Source organism: Falco rusticolus, chromosome 7 (genome assembly GCF_015220075.1).
Source record: "Falco rusticolus isolate bFalRus1 chromosome 7, bFalRus1.pri, whole genome shotgun sequence".
NCBI classification, from domain to species: domain Eukaryota; kingdom Metazoa; phylum Chordata; class Aves; order Falconiformes; family Falconidae; genus Falco; species Falco rusticolus.
In genome coordinates, this window is record NC_051193.1 from 6417842 (window position 1) to 6438553 (window position 20712).

Below are 20712 nucleotides of genomic sequence, written 5' to 3' on the forward strand. Positions count from 1 at the left end.
CCTGCACTGCAGGCTGTGTGCAGAATCCTACGAGACGTGGGCTCACAAGCCAACTACATGCAGGGCTTCATGGCTTCTGCAGAGGACAGATACCAGAGAGATGCAAACACAGGTTTTATTTTATTTATTCTGACTGCACTCTGAAGATGTGCAGCATCCCACCTCCTCGCTGCTCCGACGGGAAATCATTCACTATATCCTGGAATTAAAAGGAAAGCTATAAACCCTCCCTGTGTTTTTCATTACTCTTGGGTTTGGGGTTTTTTCACACACACACACGCACCCCGCTTCTGAAGGAAAATACCTCCTAATGGGGATCCACGTCAAGGCTTGCTCCTACCCACTGAATGCTTTTTCAGCTGTGGCTCCGTTTCAGAGCCGTACGTGGGAGCGCGGTTCTCACGCAGCCCCGCTCTCCCCGGGGAGACCTCCACAGCTCCCGGCCACAGCGGGGTCCTGGGAGGAGGAGGGGAGGTGTGGGGGTGAAGGAAAGCATCTCCTGAGCATCAGGTGCTTAATGCACTGAGGGGTTTCTGGGGCCTGGGAACCACCTGTCACCCCCCAAGAGCATCAGCCAGCTGTCGCCTCCTCCAGGCTTGTCTGCCAAGCCCCAGCACAGCCCCAACGGGGTGGCAAGTGCTGGCCATCAGTGGTGGCTCATTTGAGCCAGGACAGAGTCTTCTGAGGACGTGGCAAACTTGGAAATACAGGGGGTGCAAAAAGGGAAGGAAAGAGCATCACCATGGCATGGCGGCGCCGGGCTTGCAGAGGTCTTCTGTCAGCAGAGCTCCACAGCCAGGCGAGAGTTCCCGCCAGATACCAGTGGCTGGGTTTGAAGGCTGCTAGCCCTCAACACCAGCTCTGGGGGTGGCTGGAGGACACAGAGCTCCCTTTTGCGACCACAGGTGCTGGGAGATCTGCAGGGACCAGGGCAGCAGCAAACCCAGCCCATGGCTAAGCTGGGTTCCCATCCGTGGGGCAGGCGTGGGGCTGCCCGTGCCGTCCTGGCTGAGATGGAGCGGAAGGGAATACCAGCTGGGATGCCTCAAATACCTCCACTGCTGACCCTTGCCAAGTTCTCAGCATTTTCAAAACAGTTCCCGCATTTGAGAAAAAGCCCACACAACACAACCAACAAACCAAAACAAACAAGAAAACCCCAGCTCGCCTCCATGTCCAGATTGAGAGCCGCTTGATGCACCTTGTCCCCACGTGCCCTCTGCCACTGGGCCAGACCACCACCCGCTGTCACCGCTGGCGTGGGCTCGGCAGCCGGTGGAGGTGGTGGCGGCATGGGGGAGGCAGGGGACATTGGTGGGTCTCACCCAGCTCTACACCACGCTGCAGCGTCAGCTGAGCAGTGTTACTACCCTCGGGCAGACCATTAGCAGAAAGACCATCAAGTCAAACCCTTGTTCCCTTCCTAGATGAAGCCAATTAACATTTCACGTTGTCTTCTCCTAACTGAAAGCAGCACATGGAAGCACACTGCTTTAAAGCCATTTTAAGCTGAAAAAACAGCTTAAACCACCATTAAAATAAAGTTAAAATAATTCTGTTACTAAAATATTTATGATGGGCTCCTGTGGCTAACCTGGGACAGCTGAACCTGGCAGGCTCTCCCCTTCCCTCCAGCCCCAACACCACCAAGCAATGCAACCTCTCCCCACACCTTCACCTGCTGTTTTCTGACAGTTCAGGGGTTTACAAAGATATTTGCCAACAAAATGCGAAAGGTTTTAAGATTTCAAGTGCAGCACCTGCGGGGGAGGGCAGGTCTTGGCAGGCACCGTTGGGTATGGCATGGATGCTCCCGAGAGAGGAGTGAGTTGTTGCATCCATCAATCCAGAAAGTAACACAAGACAATTTCAGGCGCACAGAGAGGAAAAAAGATAACAGTTCTTACCCCTGCAAACAGGGAGAAAAAACGATGAGCCAGGATCAAGCATCTCTCTTAACAAGAGTGAGAGGCTGCTCAGCCTTTGCACGGTGAGTGGGCACGCTGCTGCCAACGTGCCTCGCTCCACCAGAATTTAGCCCTCAGCATTACACATTACTGGCACCAGCACAGCACCGTTATCTTCCCCTTTCAATCTTCACGGTGTTTACCCCGCCAAAGATTACAGTTTGAGGCAAAGCGACCTATCTAATCACAGTTTAACCTTTTGCAAGTTTCTTTTTTAAGGTGACATCATCTTGGCAAGGATGTACGTAATGAAAAGCTGTCTGTAGAATGGACTTGCCTTATAAGGGCCGTAACAAAAATAAAAGCTTGTATAACCAAGGGAAAGCTGGAGGAAAAACAAGGCTGGAAGCTCCAGGAAGAGCCTGTGAGCTCCCCACAAATTATCTCCCTTGGCCATACAAGGTGCCACGTTTTCCTTTTCAATGCCATTAAAGACGAGCAGGTGTAAAACATCCTCGGGTATGGATGGGTCAAGTCCCCCAAAACCTGGATGCCACGTTTCCTTGCTGCACGCAGGCAAGGATGAAGGCAGCCGTGGTGGGCTGTACCCTCCCGCTGGTGTCTGGCACCTACCTAGAGATGCGGGGAGCGGGGACACGGTGTTTTAGCTCGATGGCAGTACGTTGGGCTGGAAGATCGTTTAGAAGGATACAATGGAAAAATGGTACTAATGCAACTAATTAACTATTTTCTCTGCTAGGTTGTGCAAGTTGGCATTTTCACACGAAAAGACACAAATACGTTTCCTAACCACCCCTCCAACCATTGTCACTCAAGGAAATTACATTTATATCTAATTCACAGGAAAAAAGATACACTTTCATGTGAAAACACTGCCCACTGCTCCACTACCAAGCCAGGAGACACGTCCCGTAAGGTGATCTGAATCTCCCATTCTCCATTCTTCAGTTACATACAAAAATTCCCCCAGGTACCCAGATTTTCCTGATCCTGACACTTGTGCTTAACGTCACGTGGAGCCACTGTCTCCGCAGTTTAGGGAAGCATCCCCTGAGTTCTCCCGTGGGCAGAGCACGAGGATGGCCGAGCCATCCCCCATCTCTCTGTTCTGATTTCATTGAACTCCCTGAGCACAAACCCTTGCATAAGCCATTTTTCATTGCACTGAATAAACTTCATGGATTTCTAGAGCGAGGGCAGCCTGTTTTCTCTCCTCACCCTCACTAAATTGTGTATTTTTCCCAAGTTTCTGGTTTAAAAGGAGAAGCTAATGTGATTGGACTGGATTTCAATTGCAATATTCAACCAAGTCAACTGAGACTCATCCTGAGCAAGGATCAACAAATGTTTCTGCAGAGGCCTTCAGTTTTCAAGAAAACAATCTCTTCTGTTGATTTACACAATCTTTTAAGAATCCACACTTGATTGTAATTGAAAACACGATACCCGTCACCCCAGGTGGAGGGAGAAAGCTGCAGTTTGGGTTTTGCAAAATCTAAGCCAAAGGTGGTTTGGATTTTATGACATCCAATCTAGACAACTACCATGATCAAGGGTGGAGATGGGGGCGGGGTGGAGGGGGAGGGGAGAGAAACACTCCCGCTATAAAGCCTTTGCCCCAGTACAGTGACAAACACGCTTACGATGGATGTCCATAAACCGAGATGAGACACCAAGCCCATGCCGTGAAGGTTTGTGCCCGGTGAGCCGTGCTGCCTGGCGTGGGGGTGGAGCAGAAGGGTGAGCGTGTGCAGACCCACCCGAGTCCTTCGGTGGTCCGGTCTGGCAAGGGGAAGCGGCGACGGGTGGCCAGCATGCTGGTCACTGCGCTTTCATCACAAGCTCTTCCAGCGCCTTCTCCCTCTGATTCCCACAAAGCAAAAGAACTTCTTTGATTTCATTTTGCTGGAAACCCATGTCGTTAAACTGAGCTAACAGACGCAAGAATTCAGCTGCCTGGAGGAAGAAGGAAGAGAAGAGAGCGATGTTATCATGGGGTGTTAAGGATGGATTTAGTGTAGAGTTGCAGCAGGAACAGCGCTGGGTGATGAGGTTGCAGCCAGACGACCTGGCCGGGTTGTATTACCGCTGAAGGGCATTCCAACAGCGGACCGAGAGCGCACATACCGCTGCTAGCATTTAAAAGTGTGCTTTTACATCAACTTTTTAAATAAGAAATATTGAATAAAGTCAGCCTCTAGCTGCACGTATTCCTTATAAAGTTTAATATAAATTCCATGCAAGCGTTTGTCTGCATTAGAAAGAGACCAGGGAAAGGCAGCGAGGACAAGCTGGAATTAATTTGTCCTGCTTCCCCCCTTGCTCAGGCTGGGCCCCAGCACCACGACATCTCCCAGAGCCGTGTCCTCAGTAAAAAACACCCTGCCTGCCACCGAGACCCAGGCGCTCTCCCGCTGCCCCAGCCCCAGTGTGTGGTGAGCTGGAAATCCTACGTGCCGGCAGCATCACGTCAAACACCACCCGCCTAAATTTCAAGCATTTCTACCCCCGCAGGCTCTTCATTACCCCCAGGAGGAGACTGGTGATGGAGACCAATGCCTGGCGCGCCACCATGGATGGCTCTTTTCTCCCTGGGGGGTGAATGTGAAGGGAGAGCCAGGAGGGAGGTAGTGAGCATCGGGGAGGGGGGGGCTTCCCGCGCAGGGGCTGAGCGAGCATCGCGTTTGCACGGCAGAGTGAGAGGATGGATAGAGAAGAGCGAGGGAGCAGGTGTCCCTCCCCGGGGGTCCTTTTGGTGACGCTGTCCCCAGGGTCTGCTGTGAGTGCGGGCTCACAGCAATGGGTCTGACGTGCCAGGAGGCTGGGCGAGGGGCAGCGGAGGCGGAGGGGAGCGTGCAGCCCGCTGGAAAAGCCAGCCCAGAGGATGCAGCACAACGGGCCGAGCTGTGCCACCCCGCTCTAACCTTCTTCTCAGAGTACTGGAACATTTCCATGGCCTCCTCCACCTGCCCTTCCTCGTAGCCCTGCTTCAGCAGCCGGTCACAGGCACTCAGGTAGCTCAGGAACTGCAGATGACAACCAGGGTTAATCCAGCCTCACAGACACAGGGAGCGAGCGCGTTCAGGAGCCCACCTTGCCACCGCCCAGGGACACACTCATGGGGAAGACCTGGGCCACCACTGTGGCGTTGGTTCCTGTTCGATGCTCAGCCAGGGCAGTCTGTCAGCAGGACTCCCACCAGGAGAAAACAACATCTTGGTCCCCCCCACTCTCCCAAAGTAGGAATGGAAACAAGGTGGAGGGAGGATGAGGAGGCAAATCAAGCATCTGAACCACGCGAGATACAGAGCAATGGCCTCCAGGCTGTGGGGTGCAGCAGAGCCTGTCCTGGTGAGATGCCTACCCTCAGCCAACCCGGCGTCCCTTAGATGTGCCGGGGTTCAGGCACCCGTGGGTTTGCCCCAGGGTCCAAGCACAAAACCCACCCCAGGGGAGACCCGTGTGCTGTCATTACTGAAAGTAAACAGTTATTTTTGGCTTTCCTCGTTGTTCTTGGAGCGCTGACAGCACTATTCCCAGTCGTATCTTTTAAATACCAGAAGAATCATTCACTGTCCAAAAACATATGGGACAGACAATAATAAATGAGCTATACAATAGCAGGGGGAATAAAAACATCCCACGGCTCCCCCTGAAGCGGTGCCGTCTTCATCCAAGGAGCAGCTGATTCATATCTCCCCAGATCCACCAGCGCTCAGACCTCCACCCTCCCCAGCACCGCCGTAGCCAAGGAGAAGGATTCAGTAAAAGACCGTAAAACTTGAAAAAGCTACAAAAGTCCCCCAGACAGTCAGTTGATCTAGTTCGGCTAAAGAGCAGAGCAAGGATTTTAAGACCTGTCAGCCTTAAGGACTGGCTTATTAACTCAAAAACGAGACAGTAACTTGTCATTGGCATTTGTAACCTGGTTTTTTTTCCCCTCACTCCCTCACTAACTGACCCCCCATCACTGCTGTGTTTTCTTGCCCTCTCGCAGCCGGGACAGCTGCTCGCCGTGCTCACAGACAGTCCTGGCAGCCTGCTCAAGCCCAGCATGAAATCGGTGCCATTGCCAAATCAATGATTTTTATCATTAAAAAAATAATACATACGTTTATATCTATATCCGCAAGACTAAACAGAATCAGGTTTTTCAGTCCTATGATCTCCTAACCTCCTGGGTCCAGCACTGGCCCCACTGGGGAGGAGGAGGAGGTGCCACTGCCCTCTTGAAGCTCCTTCTCCCCTTGTAGCTCTCAAGGAGGCTCCTTATAACACTTAAACATGAAGTTCCTCCAGCACAGGCACCCCTGGGAGAGCTCGGCTTTATCCATGACACAGCCAAACCAATAACCTTGTCACAAACTGCTCATGTGGGAAGAGACCTCCAGGCTCTGGTAGATCAGTAACCTGCCCATTTATCTCTTCTCTCATTTGCTGCTATTTGATACTATGTGCAGCAACGCAGCTTTTCACAGCAAAGACAAGCACGTGCAGTGACAGAAGGAAGTCCCTCCTCTGGCGGGTTTTACCCTGACGCCCACTGGAAAGGCCCATTCCCATGCAGTCCCTGCTTCAGGTGTTCCAACAACTGGCTGCTTAAGAAGAGCAAAGCCTTACCACCAACCACTTCACCGACCCAGCTGCACCATGAACTATAAGCTGATAGTGTGGAAAAAACCACAAGCAAACACCACCGAAGACCCGAACGCTGATTTCATTGTGGAGGAACCAAGTAAACATCTCCCCAGTCCTGCAGCGGGGTTCAAGCCAAGGATGGGCAAAGCTGCTGGGCACAACGGCTCAGGTGCTAGCCTCCACGGACAGAGGCTCTCCGGGGGGACAGGGAGACCCCAGCCAGCACTGCAGCAGACAGCCCTGCTCAACTCACTGCTGCAAATGCCACCACTGAGAACACAACTTCTACAAGCGTTGGAGAGGCTTGAGGAGCCACCATCGGTGGGGATGACTGATGCAGCCTGTTCCAGTGCTTGACCACCCTTTCAGTGAAGAAATTTTTCCTAACATCCAAACTAAACCTCCCCTGGGGCGACTTGAGGCCATTTCTTCTTGTCCTGTCACTTGTTATCTGGGACAAGAGTCCGACCCCCCCACTCTACGACCTCCTTTCAGGCAGCCAGCTTTTTACCCAGCGCAGAGCACACCCATCCAAGCCATGAGCAGCTGGTCTCTCCAGCAGAATGCTGTGGGAGACGGTGTCAAAGGCTTTACTAGGGTCCAAGTAGACACCATCTACAGCCCTTCCCTCATCCACTAAGAAGGTCATCTTTCACAGGAGATCAGGTTCATCAAGCAGGACCTGCCTTTCATAAACCCATGCTGGCTGGGCCTGATCCCCCAGCTGTCCTGCACGAGATGTGTGATGGTGCTCAGGGGGATCTGCTCTGTAACTTTCCCTGGCACTGAGGTCGGGCTGACAGGCCTGTAGGTCCCTGGATCCTCCTTCCAGCCCTTCTTGTAGATGGGCATCACGTTGGCTCGCCTTGTCTTCTGGGACCTCCCCAGTTAGCCGGGACTGCTGATAAACGATGGAGAGTGGCTTGGCAAGCTCCTCCACCAGCTCCCTCCGCACCCTCGGGTGGATCCCGTCTGGCCCCATAGACTTGTGCACGTCTAAGTGGCGCAGCAGGTCAACCGTCCCCTCCTAGGCTGTGGGGGCTCCATTCTGCTCCTCCTTGTCCCTGTCTTCCAGCTCAGGATGCCGAGTGCCCAGAGGGAAGCTGGTCTTGCTATTAAAGACTGAGGCAAAGAAAGCATTAAGCCTTTTCCTCATCCTTTGTGGCAATGCTCCCCGCCGCATCTTACTGGATTATCCTTGGCCCTCCTTTTGTTTCTACTGAATTTGTAAAAACATTTTTTATTATCTTTTACGGCAGTGGCCAGCCTGAGTTCCAGCTGGGCTTTCATGTCTCTGATCTTCGCCCTGCCTAACCTCCTAACATCCTTACAGCCCTCCAGAGCTGCCTGCCTCTTCTTCCGAAGGTGGCACACTCTTCCTTTCCCCCCCCACCCCCCACCCCCCAGTCCCAGCCAAAGCTCTCTGTTCAGCCAGGCCAGTCTTCTCCCCCACCAGCTCATCTTTTGGCACATGGGGACGGCCTCCTCCTGTGCCTTTAACTTGAGTTGAAATGTATTTTCCAGGAAGGTTTAGCCTAATCTGGTAGTTTTGTACTTGTAAGAGATGCACATACAAAAGAGGGCTAGGCTTTATGTTTTATCTTGGCTGAACTGGGCATAGGTGGGAAAGATGGAAACTGCTGGTGAAGCAAGCACAGGATATAAGGCAGACCTTGTCTTTTGCTGCACTAACCTCTTCTCCAGGGGGATGGGAGTCCCGGTGTTTATACAGAAGGGAGCAGGCTGTACCATTCCCATCCTCAAGAAGATGTGCTGCTTCTCGATACTGAAGCCAGTAGCTGCTACAAGGCACCCTTGCGCGGCTTTGTGCAACGAACGTGGGCTGGGCTCTGTTCATCTCCCTCCGCCCGGATGAAGCCCTTACGAAGAATGCAAAGCCTCCCTTCCCACCCCGGCCTGAAACACCAGCGAGGGGATGGGGGGGCTGCTCCAGCCGGGGGCGACTCGGGAGGGAGCCAGAAGCTGCAGGATGACTCAGCTGCAGAGCAGCTTCGTGCACCGACCAGCCGGGTAAGAGCTGGCCCACGCAGCACAGGCAGCTCCCCGGGGGGGATCGGGAAGGGGACTGGCCCCCGGCAGTGGCTGCTCCGTGCCGTGCTGCTCACACCTCTGCCCTGCTCCCTGGCATGACAGCCCAGGGGACATCCCTCTTGCTCAGCTGCGATAGAGCCCCTTCTCTCTCTGCAAGAGCTGCTGGGATAATTTAGCCCTATTGAACGCTCCACTGGGATGGGCAGGTCCAGCGCCGAGCCAGGGGGTCGGAGCCAGCAGCATCCCTCACCGCACAGGTGCTCTGAGCCCACCTGGACCACGGAAAGTTTGTCTGGACAAGCAGAGGCGCTGGGAATTGGGATGCAGCACAGCAGGCTGCGACGTACTCTGACGCCAGGGGTAGGAAGGGGTTGTACGTTCATTATTTTGAATAAATTCCAGGTTACTATAGAGGGTTCCTCAGGAAAAGAGCTCTGGGACCCAGCCGCAATGCTTGCAGGGAGTCCCTGGTTGCTCCAGTGCAGGGAAACTTATGTTTTGGAGAGAGCCCAGACAAATCTCCAAGGTATTTATACAGTCCCGCTCTGACAGGATGAGCCATGGCAATAATCACATGAATCTAACAGCTGGGAAAAAATTATGTGCAAAAAGTTTCCATATACAGGGGCAAAAATTGTACTTCAAAAGGACACCACACTCCAAACAACAGATTGATCAGATAACATTACCCGGCCGTTATTACTTGCTGAAAAGCTGAGGGCGACTCAGTGCTATTTTATTACAGCAGAAGTACAAACGCGTGATCTCATGGAAAACCCTGTCAGCTGAGGTCTGATTCCAAAGTGGGAAACCCAAGAGAAAAGAAAAAAGCCATGAGAAGTCCACCCCAAGCAAGGCAGCCATGCCTTTCTCCACAAAAATCACGTTTATCTTTACCAAAAGCTTTCCGCCCGATGCCGCACCAGCTCCACCAACCTGACTTAAGCTTTGCCTTCCAGTCTTCTGGAGGGTGAGGATGGCTTTGTGGGTGGGATAGCCCAAGGCTATAACAGGCTCGATGAGGTCCCGCTCCTCTTGGCTCAGAGCCAAGAGCAGGTCAGCCGCCGAATCCCTCTGGGATCTGTGGGAACTGAGAGGTTGCGCAGGCACGGAGGCCGGGGGGAGGCAGGCGTAGGGGCTGAGGGACTGCAAGAGAAAAACAGCAGATGGTCTTCTTGGTCCAGCTCATAAAATTATGTCAAACAATGCAGACTGAAGCAAAGCTTTCAAATGCCAGCAGTTACCTTGCTCTCTCCAGAAGCAGAAAATTCCCATACATAGAACAAACTCCCCTGGGCATCAGGGGAGACTGGACTTAATCAAATCCAGGCTCAGCTATGGACACAGATCAAACAGCAGTAGGGAGGGTTCATGAAGCAAAGTAAGCAAACCCAGCCTCCTTTCCCCGGGAATCCTGGTCATCTCTCCAGCAACAAATGCCATGCTTGTCCTTGAGCGGCCAAGCAAGAGGCAAGGCGATGCAGCAGCCCAGGCAGGAGGATGCTCCCCTGATGCCTCATTTATGCCAGATATATTTAGGCTTCTGTTACAAAGCCATCTCCAGAAATGACCTTGCACATGCACGCTCTTGCCTGGGGTTGAAGCTTTAGCATTCAGCACGATGCATGTGGAACAGCAGCCGAGAAGGGTAGGCAATGTACAAATACACAAGGGCATCTGACCGTTCCTTAATTACCCTATGTCTAATGCAACTACATATAAATAACCTGGCCTTCCATGTGTCCAATGGTTTCAGTTGCAGGTTTTGAGTAATTCATCTCCTAAATCTCTCAAGTAGGTGGATAAGACGTGATTTCTTAAAAAACATGGCGTAATTCAGATTTAAATTGACAAAGCAATATTTACTCCATCATTTCACATCACTGTCTCTGTCACTAAATGATCTGTATTTCTAGTAGGACTACGAAGTCCAAAGTTTCCTAAAGAAGACATGATGGCTGTAAGCGGGGCATTTCCCTATTAACCCTGTTTATATCTGTTAGAGGGGCAAAAATGGAGAACGGAGAAGGAAGAGGGGAAAAAAACTTATTTCTTTTTTTTTTAGTGTTTCAATTGAAAATCAAGACACCTTGCTTGTTGGGAAAAATAAACGTGCTCCCAGAAAGCTTGCCTTTAAACTCTAGCAAAAAACCCCCCACCTTCCTTCACTTAACTCATCAGCAATTCCTCATGGATTCAGTGTTCCCAAAGCCCCGTTTCGGTTCCATTTTGGACCACAGCAAATGGGACCAATTCAATGCCCTCCACTTCCCTCCTGTCTCAGCAACAAGCAAAGGGCCACCAGAAGGAAAAACGCCTCACCGGCACCGTGGGCTTATGCCGTTTGATTGGGGGGATTGGGGCAGCTGGAGGAGCTGGCACCAAGGTCCCCAGCCGGGACACATCTGGGGCTGGCCCATACTTGACGCTGCGGCTGGTGCGGGGGCGCCGGGGCAGCGGCCGGGACACCGGGACCCCCCTGCTCTCCGTGGTGGTTCTGTTCAAAGGATGCACCAAAGCAGCCAGCTTCCTCCTGGCAGCTTCCAGCTCGTTCTTCATGTTGTTAAATATCACCATGGATCTTCTCTGCTTGCTCGGGTCCGGGCTGGCTGGCTTGTGGCCACCATTCTCCAGCGAGGGCTCCAGCAAGCTGGGCGATGTCTTTGGTCGGGGCTGGTAAAAACCAGGACGCAGAGCCACACCTCTCTCAGTGCTTCGCCTCCTGGGAAGCTTTTCATCCTTGTCGTTGTCTTCCCAGGAGGTTGAGGAATACTCATCATCCTCAGAGTACTCGTCCTCCTCTGAGTGCCAGCTCTCGCTCTCGGGCAAGGCACCTCTGCCCGCGGTGTGCCCGTAGCTGCTGTGGGCAGAGCTCAGGCTGATGCTGCGCCGCACCGCCCCGTCCCGTGCTCGCCCCCCGCAGCTGTCGGCAGGATCCACCAGCAGCAGCCAGCACGGCGGAGCTGTGGGGATGACTTCGGAGGTGACCTGATGCCGGGAGGTTTGCTGCTGAGAAGCCACCTCTACCCAGTAAAGCACTTTTCTTTCCAGTGAGAAGTCATGCTGCAGAAGAGTGAAAAGCAGGTGGTGAGGGCATCTGAACCCAGACCGTGCAGCACAGAGCAAACCACGTGCTTCACGAGGGCACCTTAAGGGCTGCATCCCTCCCATGTTGGCCCCTACTTCCCTGAGCACAGGGCTGGCTGCGGGCACTGAGGCTGTAGGACTGAGCAGTGCCAGCCTCATCCCTATAAGGAATCCCCAGATTTATACTTGAAAGAAAAATCTATCTATGAATTTATTCCTATTCTGAGCTGCATCTACGATTCTTTTGACAGGTGTTTAATGCTCAGAGGTGGTTTTGTGTCACTTTGGCTGCTGTGGAAGGGAAGAGGGTGCAGACAGGAGATGTGGGCATCCTGATTTCAGGCAGCTGCATCGGCACTGCATCCCAGAGCGGAATCTGAAGTTTGTCCTCCTATCCCAGAAAGACCCAACCCTCCTGCTTGGATGGGATTTAAAGAAAAAAAAAAAACAACACCAAACCAACCCCTTCCTCCCACCCACCACAAATCATCCTCACCTCCTCCCACTCCTGCTGCAAACCAGCCAATTAAAAGGAGATCAGTTAGGAGAGGTTTCCCATCCCTTTTTCACAAGAAAAGGAAACCACCACTGACATCCCTTTGGGCACCGCCGAGAAGTGAATCCCTGCGTGGATGCAAGCGGAGGCGACTCACCATGGTGCTCATGAGGATGTCGGTGCAGTCGGGGAGCTCGATAGCCGGGGCAGTGATTAAAGTGTTTTCTGCCGCTGAGTCTCCACTGAGGCTTATGGCTGCCCGGAAGGGAACTTCATCCAGGTAGCTCATTGCTGCTGCCTGATTTCTTGCTGCTAGAGGAAGGGATGAAACAAAACTGTAAAAGGCAGGACTAGCACTATGTAAACTGGGTGGAAGAAGAGAAAGGTGAGCTGTTTCAAGTGATGCCGGTAAAAGGAAAGCAACCCTTAGAGATGCGGCCAGCCGAGTAAAAACCACTGTGTGTAATGTCCAGACTTGCAAAATCTTAATTACTGGTACCGGGAAGATTTGTCTGAACTAACTTTTGCTATTCTGAGCATGAGCCAGAAGAACCTGACCAAGCTTACAGCTTTATTGGGAGAGATCCCAAGTGCTTTTCTCCTCCATTTCCACCTCCATGCGTGCCCCGCTGTTTGCCATTCCTCCTCGCTGCCCATCGCATACTCCCTTTCCTAAGCTGGGGACAGACCGAGCACTTTTTCCTGTTACAGAGGCAGAAACCATGGCCAAGGGGGACACCTCCCAGGCCTCCTCTCCCTCTGTGACCCGAGAGCACTCGTGCTTGCGGAGCTCATCACACAGCCACGTGCTGCTAAGCTGTCACACGGAGCAGCCCGGGGAAGCTGGGGTGAGGGCATCCCCTCCAGCGCCGCAGCAGCTTACCGAGCACCAGACAAGGAGGCTGGTGCGTCAGGAAAGCTTCAGTGTCAGAGGGATGTCAAACGAGCCATTTTAAGGCCAGGCTGGCTTTTAAGAGTTATTCGTTTTAAGCACGGTGATGCTTTTAGATTAGGAATAGCAGAAGAGGGAAAAACTTCTGATGAACTGGGAATGGTGGCATGGAAAATATTACTGCAACTTACTATGCTTTTTTATTAGTATTATATTAATAGTAATATTAAATTGTAGTATTATTAAATGTAACATTATATAAACATTACAATTACTACGCTTACTGCATAGCCATCAGCTCTGTATAAATGTCTCAACTTGCTGCACGAACCTCGAGTCCCCAGCTTCCTAGCGTTGACAGCATGTGAAATAATTTCCTTTATGTACTGTCAGCTGGGAAGAGCTGATGGTCAGTCTTCTACTGAGTTCTGGTACCTGCAGCCTGTGCCTGTTCCTCCCAAAATCCTCAACAGTCACCCTCGAGACAAACAGTAAATAAAATACTCTGTGTGACATGCTTAAAAGTTTTTACCAATTTATTTTTTTCTCTAAAAAGAAATTATTTCTACGTCAATGAAGATAAATGCTCCACAAAAAGAAAACAAGCAGATGAATGTACACAAGGCAGAAAAAGCTGCCTGTTTAATGCAAAAATGAGGATCTATAATGGGAAACAGCATTCAAGGTAGTTTATGTTAGCTTCCAGACCACAAAGAAAGAGCAACACACACAATAGCTTGGCACAGCTCAGTTGGTCTTATCAGAACTACAAAAGAGTTGTCACTCGCCTGTTTACAACAGGAGCCTTTAATAGCCAGGGCTGTGGCGCAGGCAGAGCCCCTAACCAGCTTTGCAGCTCCCACACATGCATTGCTGCTAGCACGCAACTCAAACAACGTGTCCAGAGCCTGCACGGCACCAGGCCATCTGCTCCCCAGCCTAAGAGGGCTTAGCATATGTTACAATCCACGTCAGCACTGACAAAGACAACGCGTGAAAACATCTGTAAGCGAAGCTACCCTCCCCCACTTTCTCCAACTGCTCCACGTGGCCCTGCAACACCTGCCTGCAAGAGGGACAGACCCTCTTTGCAGCTTATGCTGTAAAGCAGCTCTTCCCAAAAGCCACGCGGTACAAAGGTGCAAAGGGAAAGAGTATCTCACCATCCGTCACCTAGAACAGCTTTACTGGGGTTTAAATGCTACTTCAAGGGATAGAGATGGGTAGTGAATGTGTCCAAAGCCACGATGAAGAAAATACGGAGAGATTACCGTAGTATATCTCACTGTATTTCACTGCATTAAATACCGTGCTCTAAGAAAGGCTCCCACAAGTGTTAATTCCTAAAACCACTATTTCGAAAAAAAGCAGCACATTGGGGTGAGAAGCGATGATAACGAAAACGCTACTAAAGAATAAAAGAGGGTCAGTTGTAAACACCAGCTTACTCCAGAAAGCAACTCCACCAGGAGTTCTAACCTCATGTGCTTCGTGCCAGCCCTGCTGCTTTCACATCAAAGATATAGGCTGGCAAAAGAACAAATTAATATCAGGAAGCAAATGTGCCTTAAAAGCATGAAAAACCTGAACTGCACTGGGACCAGGGAAGGAACAGGATGCAAGCAAGTCTCAGAAACTCACAGCCAACGCCTCTCTTCTTCTGGGCTAGAATAATTCTTTAAAACTTAAAAATAATAGGAAATACTAAACCAAATTTGAATCTTAAATCTGAATACACCTTTTTTTTTTTTTTTTTAAGAATACCCTATCTCCATGTATTTTACGAGTTAAGATTTTAAACATTCCTCTTCCACCTGTGGCTTCAACATCTTCCTCACTAAAAACATAAAAAATTTTAATGCAGATGTCAGGACAAGAGCAAATATGTAGAACAAACCACAGAAAGCTTGAGGGGTTGAAAATCCCCTGGCATTTTCAAGTCCTATTTTTATTAAAAATATGAAGTTATCCTTACCGTCAGACGAAATCATGGAGCTCTTCTTGCAGGGCTGGGAGAACAGGGTTGCTTCTACGCTGCCTGCTCATCTACTGCTCCATTCTTCAAATTCTTGCAGCGTCAGACAAGCATCTGGCTTTGACAGTTTTAAGATTATCATAGCCTAAGCGGCTAGCCTGTCCTGTCAGATGTGCTGATGGGATAAGGAGCCTAACTCTTTAAGCAGAGCATCCTTCGGTCACTAAGCTTCCTGAACCGAAAGCATTTTTCTGCAATTGTTTCTATCCTAACTGAACTTCCGCTTTTTCTTCAGGTGTAACTCCCCAGGATCTGACCTAGCCGTAGGTCTTGGAGTAACGAGATGTAGAGGTGACAGTAGGGGTGGGAAGACATACGGACATGAAAATCAGAACCCTTTCCTCCAGAGGACTTCACAGCAATCTGTAGGGTGCTACAGGTAAGCAATACACAAGTGAGCAAGAACTGCAAACTTCTGCACCCAGATTAATTCTAACTCTATCAAAAATTACTAGTTCATGCACTCTTGCTAACAGAAACAAATGCAAAGCTTCAGCCAAGAAACTATTAACGTTACACAAGGCCCAAGTGTTTAATTTAGGCAATTATACACATTGCCTCCTCCACGAATTACACAACGTTGTGATGTGAAGAGGTAAGGAATCGGCGAGATTAAATCCATTCCTGGACGTTAGGGCTAAGCAAGAATAACGACCGCAGCTCTGGAAACACACCATGACAATCTGCATAGACCACCCCAAGCCCCAAACCCATATGGCCCATCACTGTTTCAAGCAAACTGTCCAGAACATGGAAGGTTTTGAAATCAGATGCCTCTGTCAGCTTGTAGGAGGGAGAAGTTCCTTGACGTAAACCTTTTCCCAGCAATTCTCTCCACACTAGAGTTGTATTTGGTGCCAAGTACTGAAACAAATCTCTCCCTTGAAGTAAAAATGCTTCAAACAACAAAAAAACCCATCAATTTTTCTCAATTTATTCTGTATAAAAACAACTTACAAAATAGAGCTGGGTTTTTAAATCAAGTATTATGTACATGACCTGTCCCTGTACAAAAATAGCTATATAGGCAAAAACAATTACAGTAGGTTAGACTTCAGATTTTATTGTTTTTTTTTCCACCAGGCTTATTCATCAAACTCATACATATTCACACGGCTGTCTGACCTATTTCACCACAACTGGGAATTTTTTCCATGTTGTGGTACCAGTTTCAGTCCACAAAAGTAAAACATCAACAGCTGCTTTAATCAACCTTGAAAAATCCTGTGTTGTTTGTACTCCAGAATTTGTTTAAACTTGTAATAGGTTTGTATCTATACAGAAAAATGCAGGAACTATTTTGACAGTGATGCCTGACATGCTTCATTTAAAAACATGTTTACTAATGATCTCTTTTTTTCTTTTTATACCTCTTTATTTCTGGAGATTTCATCATCTGGATTTAGGCTTATAAAGATAAAAGCCACTAAAAATAGGATGTTCATATTGGCACAAATACCCTTGGTCAGTAATGTTCCTTTATTAAGATTGAGATCAGTTAACAAAAACTCGCAGCGGGATTGTAATTCCATACCACAATAGGCCTAGCAGCTTTGGGCTTGCTCAGGTACTTCCCTGCAGAGTCAGATGGCAAAAGCAATTCTTACGCTTTTCTTCAAGACATTCCAGTACCTGGCTACCGAAACAGAGGATGAGGCTCTTTGGACCCTCTAATATCTACACAAGCAATTATAATGAAATATTCCTCCAATGTTAAAATAATTTATTACTAAATCATCTGACCGCAGTGGCCCACGTGTCATTTGTGGGGAGACTCGGAAGAACCCATCCTGGAGGGATGCAGCTTCCTTCAGGGTGATCAGCTGGCACCAAGTACCGATCCCATCCATGCCTTTAACAGAGAGAGCGTTGTTTGAGAGGACAGCCGGTATGAGTTTGAAGATTTATTACATACCCACACAGGTATTTTTCTATACCCATCAATACACAAAACACTGTAAATTGTACTCTGAAACTTGTTTTTCAAAACACAAATGTGAAAATTCTAAGTACTATTCTATTAAATGGCATGGTTATGCATGGAAGTGCACTCTGCCTCACACGGGCACCTGTTTGGATACAACTCTACCAAGCGAGAAGCTTGATCCCTAACCAAAACAGAACAGGACAATTCACTGCGTAACCATATTTGGAAGTTTACGAACCAAAAGGGGCCACACATTTACGATCTCAATAAACAATACTCATCATCTTTGATAATAAAATAAAGACTCTGGGTTTACCTGATGTGGATTAGAGCTGCTACAGAATGCTCAGCTTGTAAGTAATACTCTCTGAAGGGTTGCAATAGATGGGCTAGAGGAAATTCATCTGTTAAATCAAACACAGAAATCGTTCAATAAATCAGAAAGACCTTTGATTCTACTAAGTCTTAGGAGCCCCAAATTTGCCAACTCATTTGCCACTCCCCAGCTATAACTGGAAATCACTTCCCTATGTAATACAGTAAGGACTGTTGCCATGTTTCGCTTGTCTCCTCATCCTTACCGGAGCTGTCAGAGGCAAGTCAAGACTAGCAAAACTTTTCCCACCTCCATCCTCTAAACAAGGGGAACATATGAACACTGAATCGTTACAGGCTACCTGAGTCACACCTACCAAAATCACCAGACTAAAGCATCTGTTGGGTGCTGGAAGTCTTCAATCTATTCTGTCTATTCTCACTTCAGCTTAATCTACAACCTCTTCTTGCAGAACACTATGAAATCAGCTTGAGATATACTGTAGTCTACGCTGAAGAGCTGAACAGTTCTTCTTACATCACATGTGCTACAGCACACTACTTTTATCCCATCTTTTCCTCAGACCATAAATTACTGTGCTGGATGGTTTCTTTCTCAACTATTTTATGCCCACATTTTAAACCCAGTGTCTATGAAATGGTGATGTGGTATGGAAAAATACTGTTAAATACGGCATGCAGAATTTACCTGGATCCCCAAACAGCTTGGAATCAATTTCAAGTTTCTGCTGCAGTAGTTTTTCCCTTTCCTTCTTCTGTTTCTTCTCCATTTCTCTCTTCCTTTCCTCCTCCTGTTCTCCCTCCAACATAACCCTTAATGCTCTCTCCTCAGCTTCATACAGCTCTGTGCGATTTTTGAGCAATGTTTTGAGACTCTCCACCTGATTTTCAAATGCTTCGTCTGCTGAGGGGGGTGGACAAACACCTAAACAGAAAGAAAATTAATTTTAAATTTTCAAATTCAGAAGGGGCCCTGTTATCAGACTTGACAGCAGAGCTGGCAAAATCTCAGAGGAACGTGAGCTTAACCTTGCCAAAGACTACCTTACTGGAATAATTCTTCTATCAAGAAAGCGCCTGGAAATATAGGAACAAAACCACTGTCTTTAGCATTGCATAGCTATTCTTGCATAACAGTGTAACTAAAATCACTACTAAAGAAACAGCTGTTTCAAGCTGCACCCTGCTAGTCTGCACACCGAACAAATATCATCTTATTTCCTGTGCACGCAATTAAAAGTTTGATAAAAATCTCATAATTAACCTTTCCTGCCAGCAGCCTCTTTTCTCAGTTTCCGAAGCTTTTCTAATGCACGCAGAATGTCCACCATCCTCTTTGTGTCTGCTTGTTTCTTCCGCACTTCAGATAAGACACTGTCTGCAGCAGCCTTAAGTTCTCGTTCCTATGAAAGAAAGAAAAAGACCAGACATGATGTGTGAAATATCCCATGCAGACAAGAATGAAACTGTACTTTAAAAAGATTAGCGAAGCACTGGGGATCAGAATAACTTCCTAGTAACACAGCCATAGCAAGTTAAGTCAACCATCCAACCACACCTTTTTATGAAGAAGCTAGAATAGGATGGCCTTCAGGAAACAAAATTTCCAACTCATAGATTTGGGCCAAATGGCTAAAGCCTGATAACCACAAAAAGTTAGGAAAAACATTAACAATAAACATAAACCGTCCTACAGCTCAGCAATTAAAGACCATTAACATGCCACAGGTTGAACACAAACACTTCCCCAACAGCTGCTCTGTACCACCCTGGCAGCAGACCAAGCACCACCAGCACAGCAGCTCTTCAGCCAACACAAAGGTGTTGCAGCACTTCCCAGAAAGCCTAACTTGGGGTGGGGGTTGTGGGTTTTCTTTTGCTTTGCAGCCATTTTACTTTCTGGTGAGGCTGAAAAGCTTGTGAACCACGAGCTTTACAAGGATGAAGCCAGCTGGCAGCTTGGGAGCCGAGAGGAAGCCCTCCTCACGCAACCAGGAGTTCAGAAACATTAAAACCAAAATTGTTGAGGCCTCAGACACCAGCGTGGCACAACTGTGATGCCCACCAAGGCTTTTAAGGAAGAAGCAGGGCTGCCTGCTTTCGCAGCTGCATGTCTCCAAGCCAGCTGAAGCCGTGCAGCACCCAGGTGGCACCTACTGAACCAAAACCCAAAACACCCGGGTGACACCTACTGAACCAGGGAGCAGCTATTGAACCAGGGGACCAAAGCACCCGGGTGGCACCTACGGAGCCAGGCAGCACCTACTGAACCTGGGGCCAAAGCACCCAGGTGGCACCCAGTGAACCAGGGGACCAAAGCACCCGGGTGGCACCTACTGAACCTGCCGGGTGGCACCTACCGCACCAGGTGGCAACTAGTGAACCAGGGGACCAAAGCACCCGGGTGGCACCTACCGCACCAAGGGGCCAAAGCCAGGCGCCGGCCGGGCTGAGCCCGCCGCGGGCCCGGTACCGCAGGCCTCCCCGGCCCCGCCGCGCTGCCCCGCCGGGCGGGCCTCCCCGGAGGAGGCAGGATCAGGCCGTACCCGGTTCTTCTCCTCCACCTCCTGGATGCACTTGGCCCGCCACTGGTCGATCTTGGCCTCCCGCTCGGCGGCCCGGGCCGCCTCCGCCTCCTTGGCCGCCTGGGCTTCCTGCTTCCTGCGCTGCAGGCGCTGCCGCCTCTTCCTCGCCCTCTCGGCCTTCCTCCGCAGCGCCTCGCGGTAGCCGGGCTCCCGCAGGGGCCGCACGACGTCCCGCAGCTCCCGCCGCACCGCCTCCGCCTCCTCCCGCGCCTGGGCCCAGCCCGCTTCGTCCCCCTCGGCCTCCCGCCGCCGCAGGGCCCGGCAGAGCGCGGCCAGCCGCGCCACCCGCCCCAGCGCCTCCACCGCCAGCTGCCGGGCGCTGCTGGGGCTGGCGGCGGGCGGCGGCGGCGGCGGGGGGAAGGCCCGGCGCCGGCCCAGGAACTGCGACAGCCACAGCTCGTCCTGCTGCCGCTGCGCCGCCGCCGCCTCCTCCTCAGCCGCCGGCCGCGGCGGGAACGGTGGCGCCGCGGGGAAGTAGGGGCCGCCGCCCGGCGGGAAGCGCGGCCCCGCGTCGCCCTCGGGCCCGGCCGGCGGCGGCGGCAGCAGGAGGAAGGGCGGCGGCGCCGCTGCCGGCCCCGCGAAGGGCCCCGGGCGGGCGGCGGGGCCGGGGAAGGGCGCGGCGGGCGGCGGGAAGGGCCCGGCCGGCGGCGGGAATGCCCGGAACGGCGGCGGCAAGCGCCCGGCGAAGTGCGGCGGCTGCGCCATGCTGCCGCCTCGGGGGCCGCCGCGCCGCAGC

General features: G+C 50.6%; 2 protein-coding genes across 3 annotated transcripts; both read right to left on the reverse strand.

Moving 5' to 3' along the window:
• Positions 1–109: 109 nt before the first annotated feature.
• UBAP1L (ubiquitin associated protein 1 like) lies at positions 110–15947 on the reverse strand. 2 transcript variants are annotated; one of them, XM_037393318.1, is made up of 6 exons: positions 15069–15947; positions 12359–12510; positions 10941–11681; positions 9555–9764; positions 4853–4954; positions 110–3884 (listed from the first exon to the last, which is right to left on the reverse strand). In XM_037393318.1, exons 1-6 carry the CDS (start codon positions 15082–15084, stop codon positions 3750–3752), a joined length of 1356 nt encoding a protein of 451 aa, XP_037249215.1. In that variant the 5' UTR covers positions 15085–15947; the 3' UTR covers positions 110–3749. The 2 variants fall into 2 exon arrangements, with proteins under 2 accessions (XP_037249215.1, XP_037249214.1); XM_037393317.1 differs by having other exon boundaries at positions 12359–12513.
• A 99-nt stretch (positions 15948–16046) lies between these two features.
• On the reverse strand, positions 16047–20696 carry PDCD7 (programmed cell death 7). Its single transcript, XM_037393320.1, has 5 exons — positions 19938–20696; positions 18656–18794; positions 18080–18316; positions 17372–17459; positions 16047–16980 (listed from the first exon to the last, which is right to left on the reverse strand). Exons 1-5 carry the CDS (start codon positions 20679–20681, stop codon positions 16863–16865), a joined length of 1326 nt encoding a protein of 441 aa, XP_037249217.1. The 5' UTR covers positions 20682–20696; the 3' UTR covers positions 16047–16862.
• Between the last annotated feature and the right edge of the window lie 16 nt (positions 20697–20712).